Source organism: Crocodylus porosus, unplaced genomic scaffold (genome assembly GCF_001723895.1).
Source record: "Crocodylus porosus isolate Cpor-Errol unplaced genomic scaffold, CroPor_comp1, whole genome shotgun sequence".
NCBI classification, from domain to species: domain Eukaryota; kingdom Metazoa; phylum Chordata; order Crocodylia; family Crocodylidae; genus Crocodylus; species Crocodylus porosus.
In genome coordinates this window covers 75795518-75804265 of record NW_017728948.1, presented here as the reverse complement: position 1 = coordinate 75804265, position 8748 = coordinate 75795518, and the positions used below count along the sequence as shown (strand labels likewise).

The 8748-nt window shown below is 39.4% G+C and overlaps 1 protein-coding gene across 1 annotated transcript in view; it reads left to right on the top strand.

Moving 5' to 3' along the window:
• Positions 1-4005: 4005 nt before the first annotated feature.
• The window catches only part of PKD2 (polycystin 2, transient receptor potential cation channel), a 38916-nt gene continuing 34173 nt past the window's right edge, over positions 4006-8748 (top strand). Inside the window, exon 1 of the mRNA XM_019553067.1 lies at positions 4006-4136. Within this exon, the coding sequence (XP_019408612.1) occupies positions 4043-4136 (94 nt within the window). The 5' untranslated portion in view covers positions 4006-4042. The remainder of the gene's footprint in view (positions 4137-8748) is intronic.

Sequence of the window (8748 nt, the reverse complement as noted above, 5' to 3'; positions counted from 1 at the left end):
AAGATCTAGAGGTGGGCATTATTTATTTTTTTTATTTTTTTATTAGTTATAGGGACTAGTTACACTTGCTTAACACTCAAGTAGTCCTAGTTGTCACTAAGGAAGCTGGAGGTAATTGGGTACTCTCTGAAAGGGAGGTTCCAAATTTGACATAAGATAGGCTGAAGGTTTCTTTTTGTAAATGTGCTGAACACCTCTGTGTTGAAGTCTACTGAAATTGACTGCAGAGTAGTTAAAAGAACTGTTCAGCCTAACATTGGAAATGCACCAAATTATTGTGGTGATTTTTACGGAGAATGAGGTTACAGGAGACCCTCACCATTCGCGGATTTGCAGTTTTGAATATCCGTGGTGCATCGCGCCAGCCCACGCTCTCTCCCCACGCAGCATGATGACACTTTGTTACTGCGCTTTAGTGATACTTTTACATTCAGCACATTGCAGTATTTCAGCATTAACCCATACCCTTAATCAAGGCACCTAAAAGAAAAGTGAGTGATAGTTCATCCAGCCTATTTACCCTAGTCTGTTATTGGTACAATATAGTATTCACAGATTTCTCCATTCGCGGGGATCTCTAGAATGTATTCCCCGTGAATGGCAAGAGTCTCCTGTACTTGAATATGGGAACAAAGACAGGATAGTATAATGAACATCTGTTAGTACAAATGTTAGCGTCCCAGTGCTACGTTGCTCTGAAGTGGCTATTGCTATTACAGGCAGTGTTGTGTGACTACATGGCAAGGAACATGTTTTCAGGCAAATGTTGCTGATAAGCAATTATGGTTCTCAGTGATGCAGATAGATGTCTTAATTCATTTTAGCAAGAGGCAAGGGTTTTTCTAGGCTGATGATGGAGGTACTGTAGTGAAATTTTAATTGAACATGTTCTGCAGTGAACTGTTAATAGTAATTAAGTAGTGTCTGTGTAGGCAACTAGAAGCAAGCCAGGTGACGAATAGTACTCAGCTTTATCAAATTTGTTTTGATGGGTTATCAAAACAAATCCTGTTCTAACCAACCACTCAGAGAGGTAGATACAAAAACTATTTTAGGATACTGAAAAAAAAGACAGGAAAATTCAGTCAGTAGCGTGAATAAGTCTTGGCTTTTTATTTTTGTTGACTTCTTTATACAAAATTCTAACAGGTCACATCAAAGTACTTCACATTTATTTTTATTTTTCACTTGTCTGTATCACAAAACAACAGGATTTTTGCATGACTGCCAGTCTCAGTTAATGAGAGAGCCAGTAGAGGCTTTTCTCATTTAGGACTGAGGTATTTGTTGGTGGTGAGTAATGTACAAGCTAGAGCTTGGCAGTTTTGTCAATTTGATTCACTGGCTGTTCCAAATTTCTCCCTGTTTGAGGTTATTTTCCTGCCTTTCCAGTGAAGCTTCCTAATCCATTCTGTTCTCATAAATGCTCTCTGTCTGTTGAATGTTCTTGGTGACTCTTCCAATTGTCTTTTTTGCTTTCCTGTTCCCCTTTCCAGAGCATCCAGAGAACTTGGCATTCTTGGAATTCTGCATGGTAAAAACTGTAGCACTTATCAGTAAATTCTTCAGCCTTGGTTTTGAAGCACAACTATAAAATTGTTTTCTTGTAATGGTACCAACTCCTGCTCTTTGTGTATTAATGAAAAGTTATTAAAAACGTGGAAAACAGAGGAAAATAGTGTTCACGTCATTATTCACTGTGCTGAAATGTTGAATTATTTTCCCCTCTGGCTTTGTGGCTAGGTTACGTCTTGACTTGCTGTGATTTAATGGCTTCTAAAAATATTTGTCATGCTAATGCTTTTGGAATGAACCTTAGCATTACATAAAATGAAAGACTGAAACCTTATTATCCATGTCTCTTCCTTACTGGACAGCTTTTATTTGGTGTCTGGATTATTCACATTTCTTTTATATATTTGTAGGCACTGTATTTTTGCTTCACACTCTGGTTAGTTTGCTTTAACCTGTCATTATTGACTTCAAATTAGCGTGGTATTTTGAAGTGGTTCATTATTTTTCCTGGAGATTTTTAGATCACTTTATTTCCATGTGCTAATGATGTAAAGGGGATTGTTTAAATCCTTGCCCTGGTCAATCTCTGGCCACTTCGCATATTGCCACTGTTGCAATCTCAGGTTTTTGGCTGTTGCCCCTCCCTGCTGCCACTGCCCTGCACCTCATGCTAGACCTGGAGCCATCATCATTGTGGGCTTGCATGTCATTGGCAGCAGCTTCAGCTCTGACATGGGGTATACAGAGGAAACTGGTGCAACTACAGCTTCTATGTGCAGCATGCAGGAACTGCGGTTGCTGCTGCCGCCGCCACAGCCGCCACCAGAGCCCCCCGTACTCTGGGCTGGATCCGGCCTACAAGGAGCCCTGTGGTCTGGATCCACCCCAGCGCAGGAAATGAGTTTTATACTGCTGTAAGGACAAACTAGGGGTTTTAATTAATTGATGGTGGCTTCTTATGTTCCACTGAAAATTAGAATGTGTGGGAAGCTTTACTAAAGCCTCTGCTATCTTCCTGCCTTGACTGTTGAAGGAGAGGAGGTTATATCAACAATTTTTGTAAATGTTTAATTTTCTGCATTCCCTTCCATATTGAAATAAAAAGTAGGACCCCTACTGCAGATTCAATATGTACCTTTCCTTCAGCTGCTTTGCTAGATTTGGGCACCACACTTCAAGAGGGATGTGGCTAACCTTGAGAGGGTCCAAAGGAGGGGGAAGCAGGCCAGGCCCTATAAAGATGGACTAAAGGGTCTGAATCTATTCAGCTTCTACAAGAGAAGACTGAGAGGGGATCTGGTGACCATCTATAAACTCACCACAGAGGACTAGCAGAAAATAGGTGAGGCTCTGTTCCCCCAGGCACCACCTAGGATAACAAAGAACAATGGCCATAAATTGACTAAGAGCAGGTTCAGGCTTGATATCAGGAGGCATTACTTTATGGTTAGGGCTGTCAGGCTCTGGAATGGGCTCCCAAGGGAAGTGGTGCTTTACCCTACCTTAGGGGTCTGCAAGAGGATGTTGGATAGAAATTTGGCTGGGGTATTATAATCCCAGCACTTGTTCCTGCCCAGGGTAGGGGGTCAGACTTGATGATCTGTTCCGGTCCCTTCTGACCCTAGAAACTATGAAACTAACATTCACTTAATTGTGCTTTCATGGTCATCTTTTTTAAAACTCTAATTTGGGGTTTTTTGGTTGTTTTTTGTTTTGTTTTGTTTTTTTGGAAGATAAATGCCATTGAATGTCTTTGGGGAATTGTATGTGCTTGACTGCATAATGTTACCTACCTAGCTCAAACCTGATTTCCCCCCCCCCCCCTTATTTTTTACATTATGAGTAGCATTCATTATCTGCTTGTCATGTTGCTTTTTGGGGGGGGGGTTTTGTTTTTGTTTTTGTTTTTTTAAGTGCAAAGAAACTCTTTGGCCTCACTGTCTCCTTTCTGATTTTTAACTGCATAGTTGGTAAAAACTGATGCGGAGCCATCGGTTTCAAGGCTAAGGCATCCCAGAATTGTTCTGTGGTTTTAAAAGCTGGTATTAGAGGAGTAAAGCACTGAGAACAAGGTAACCAGACATAATGGGGTGCGAAAAGTTTAGTCCACCTGTTCCATATTAACCAATATTGTTTATGCTGAGTTTCAGTAACTGCATAGGCTGTTATAAGTGCTGACCTTAGGTAGTTAAGTTGGAGTATGCAATAACACTGTTGGCAAATATTCTACAGATTGGTAAGAGATCAGTGAGTTGCTTTCAGTTGGCTAGGGGAGATCAATCTCTAATCAGTCAATATGTTCAAGTGCCTGGCCCCTTTTTGACGCACAAGAGTGATAAATATAAACAGTGTATGTATTAAATGAGATGGATTCCAATTTTTATTAAAAATGGAGCAGACATGGCTTACGTATCAAACTAAATCAAAACATGTGGACTCTGCCTCGGGTCCATCACTATGGTGGCTAATACAAGAGACCTTGTTCAATAATATTTCTTTCTTCAAAGGTCTGTGGGGCACAAGACTGATGGAGGAAAACAATACTAGCAGAGAGAGATACCTGAAAAGTGTGTTACGAGAACTGATCACATACCTGATTTTTCTTGTGGTGTTGTGTATCCGTAAGTACCGTATTCAAAGTTTGTACTAATCATGTGTGACTCCTAGTTTTTTTTTTTTTAAGGTAATATGAGAACTTTTAAAGTGGGTTAACTGCATTTCCCCCCTTCTTAGCTACCCCTAGCCCACTCCCTTCCCACCCAAATAAATAGTTCTTTGGCAGTTGCGGATTAAAGCTATTTATATAGTGGTTCCTATGACAGTCAGTGTTGCTGTCAGACACAAGTATGACACATTTTTTAAAACACTAAATAACTGGTAATAGTGAAAGTTATCACTAAATGATTGCAGACGAACATTGAAGTTTTAGAAAGTTACAGAGAAGCTATAATTTTCTCACTGGACATAAAATCAATATTGCTGTGCACTAAAGTTCTTTGTAGTGGTATAAGTGCAGGAGGCAGTGATACTTTTACTACCGTTAGGCTTTTGTCATTGCATGATAATGTGACACTGACTGTTCTAGACAAGTCTTCAGTCCTGTGCATGAAAATACATTGCTTTGTCTTACAATCTTATGTGGAGAGTGTGATGCTAGATGCCAGGAGATGGAGAGTAAATGCTTAAAGCATGAGACTACCATTAATTTCTATGATGTATTATTTGGTGTGGCATCCAGAAAGCCCAGTGATAAAGGTCCCATTATGCTGAATGTTGTACACATATGTATGACATCATGGTCCCTGGCTTAGTTTGCAGTTTTGTTTACTGGCTACCAACTACAATGTGGTAGGTTGGTTCAGTGTTTTAGTAGGAACTGATTTTAATCCCTAATTAAGGGACCAGTGACTCTGAGTTGTAACGGTATTAAGAAAATAATGGAAGATACAGCTGTGTAATTGTTTCAAGTTCATACTTGCAAAGCATGTTGGGCACACTCATGTTACCTGGGACACAGCTGTGCAGTAACTAAGGTGGCCAGAAACATGCAGACATGATCATAAAAAAAAAAAAAAAAAAAAATGTATTTACAGAATGCCACCAGAGCTTACTTAGCTCCTGTTGCTTTTAGGTATTGCATAATGAAATTGAAGGACCCATTGGTGATTAGCACGTTAGTGTTGCTTGTATAGGAGCCTTGTCAATAATCCACCCAGTGTCATATGTGGTTTTGGTCAGACTTTTTTCAAGCTAGCCCATCTCAGTCCTATGTTCTGTTCTTGGGAGGCTTTGGGCATTTTTATTTCACTTTTAAATGAGTTGAATAACTCTAAAGTACAACGTTTTATATTGTGAAAAAAGTACTTTTCAGTGCATTATGGCGAAAGTGAACTAAATCATGACCATATTCCTGTATCTTGTGGCTTTTCTTTACCATTTTTGTGTGAAAAGTAGAACAAAAGCAAGTATAAGATTTCCTAATACAACAGGCACACAAATGGTGTCTTACCCTTTTTTAGTAGCTATCCATCAAGAAAGACTTAATGTTTTGTGCATGTGTTGTATAGGGTTGTTTAAAACTCTGAAGCTATACATAGGATCCACAACAGGAGCCTTCTGCATGGTCTGTGTTCGTGTATTTTGCATTTATGGTAGACATAACATTTCTTCTGCCAAAACTGTTAAAACAAGATGTATTTAACTTCTAACTTGGGGTGCACTGATAGAGATTTTGGGGGCTGAAACCAGTAACAAATTTTTAAGGAGGCATGTTGGCCAATACTGATCCAATTTCTGATACAGCTGCATGCAGCTGGTAAGTCTGTTGTGGTGGATGGGGAGGGGGAAGGGAAGGGGTGTTGGGGGGTGGCAGATGGAGGCCCCTGCAGTGAGGGAGGAAGTACAAGAAAGCCAGTCAATGAAAATGTAAATTGAGGTGGCTGGGAGGGAGTGGGGAAGGGGGACGTAGCAAATAAAAGTGGAGAGGTACCTGAGGAGTCAGATGTCAGGTAGGTTACAGTGCATCATAAATCCAATGTCGGTATAGAGTTCATGAATTTTTGCATCACGGAGGTTGATTAAGTGAAGTTCATAGGCTTGTCTGTGAAAAGTGTTTTGTAAATTCCCTTTGAGGAGAGAGTGGTTTTCTTGTGAGAAATGTGCCCCCACTGGTAACTGGATGTTGTCTTTAATAGATGTCCAGTGTGCATTCATTCTGGTGCACAGCTGTTGTTTGGTCTTTCCTATGCATTTTCCATCAGGGCATTTGATGCACTGGATGAGAAGATATATAACGTTTCTGGAGATACAGCTGTAAGAACCTGGAATAGTGATGGTTCTGTTGTCGGGTATAGGAATTGTGGGGGTACTGGAAATCTGTTGGTGGGTTTTCCATTCTTGTTGGGGCATGATTTGGATCCATTGGGTGTGTTTTGGGCTGTAGGAAGTTTTGCTTCTGGCGATGAGGTTAGCGAGGTTCAGTGCTTGTTTGAATTTACAAAACACTTTTCACAGACAAGCCTATGAACTTTACCAACTACTCAGTTGGTCTAATAAAAGATTTCACATCTAGTCAAAGAACCTTGCCTGCCTGTTCCTTATACCAGCACGGCTACAACCAGAAACCCAGTTAACATACACAAGTGACACAAGTTTTGCTTTCAATAGTTTGAGGGGCACTTTTACAGAAGCCACTGCACCGATCTCCTTGAAACTTGGCAGGCTGCATGCCCTCAGAAGGGGCTACCATCCCTGCTATTTTCATTTAAATCTGCAAAAAAAAAATTGACAAAGTTATAAGTATTTTAGTGACTTTTCCCATTATAGTCTATGGCCAAATTGGCCAATTCAGGGGCCAAATCTCTAGATCCGATTTGGCCAAATCGAATCAGAACCGTGACTCAACACTGAATCAAATCACTATCCTTCTGAATCGGCCAAATCCAAATTGAATACTTGCCACTTTGTACAGACCCTACTTGCTAGTTTTTATTAATATGCCAGAATTCAGATTGCAAAATAGGTTTTCCAGCATAACTGAGACAAAAATAACCTTCTGCTGTTTTTTCACAGCTGCTTACTGCATGTAGGCAACTAATCATGGTCAGTAATAATTATGCTATTGCATGGTACTAGAAAATAGTAGAGGTCTGAATATAACTTTTTAAGTAAAACCCCTGTAAATATCTTCAAAAGAGAGAGAGAAACAGACACTTTTCTGGTTATGATACTATTAACAATTAGCTTGTTCAAATATATCATTAAAAATGGCTGAAATGTGTGGATTTTCTTATAGTCCATTGGTTCAAAAGTAATGCCAGAAAACTGGGATTACCAGTTCTGCTACATACTTTTCCCTGGTAAAGTAGTTGTGAAGATATATCAGCACAGTCACAAAATCTACTCGCTCATCACCGCAGTGATAACAAAACAAATATTTTACTAAGCTATACAAAAATATTACTGACTCCTAGCTAATATAATTTTGGATGGCCAATTTTTTTTCTTTTTTCTTTTTCTTTTTCTTTTTTTTTTTTAATGGTCCCTAGCTTTGCCACTGACATACTGACATTTCATGTTTTCAGTTGGATGCGAGTGACTTATAAACTGTTTATGGACAATAGTAGAAATGCTTGATATATTTAAAAAGAAAAATACATGTACTGATAGAAATATAAAATTGCACCATTGCTTTGGGTGTAAGAATGATTTTGGTGTCCGTTGCGGTTTGTCTTTAAGTATTTTTTTTATGCTACTGGTATAGTTATATTGGCATTCTGTTGTCTGCCCTGGTTTGTTAAAGATATTAGCTATTACATTATTGTCATCTAACAGTGCACAGAATATCCCTAGGAGATGTAATAGTAAAAATGCAAGTAATTGATCCGTATTGGCACTAGGGGAAATGCAGCACACGGGGTGCGTCTACATGAGATGCTAAATAAGTAGAATTAGTTTACTACAGTGCATTAATATGTTATGGCAAAAGCCATGCTATTGCACTAATACGCAGTAGAATTATTCTACTGTGCATTAGCATTACTTAAGGTCCTGGTTACTGTGCATTTAGTTAAAAAGGTACTAAACTGAATGTGCCATAACCACGGTGCATGAATGCATGTATAGATGTGCCCACAGAGAGGGGGAGACTGAGAGAGAGAGGCTTAAGGGGGGGGGAAAAACCTGCATGATTTACAGCTTACTCCCTTAGAGTTTTAGTGCTGCTGGAAACCCTAAGAGATCAGTTGGCTGAATAACTTGATGTAAACTTCCATTGAGTGCCCTGCAGGCAAAAACAGATATTGTGGATAATCTTATTATCTTTTAAAATGTGTTTTGGGTGCATGGGGAGACCTGTTGGAAACTTTTACAGCATTTTATTTCAAATAGAAAGGAATGTGCTTTGTTTTCAAAATATTGCTCCTAAGTTAGTTAGTTGGTTTGTTTGTTTGTTTAACATGTCCTGCAGTCGTGTGTCTTTTAGGCGGGGCATAACTTGAATTGCAATTTTCCAGTAAAGTTAAATGCCAAAAGAATTTAAATATTAATACTTTTAAAAGTGTAAATTACCTGGACTTGGATGAGGGAGTGAAAAGCACCTTGTTCAAATTTGCAGATGACACTAAGATATGGGGAGAAGTGGGCACGCTAGGAGAGAAGGACAGGCTACAACTAGATCTGGACAGGTTACAGAGGTGGGTGGATGAGAATAGGATGGGTTTCAATACTGACAAG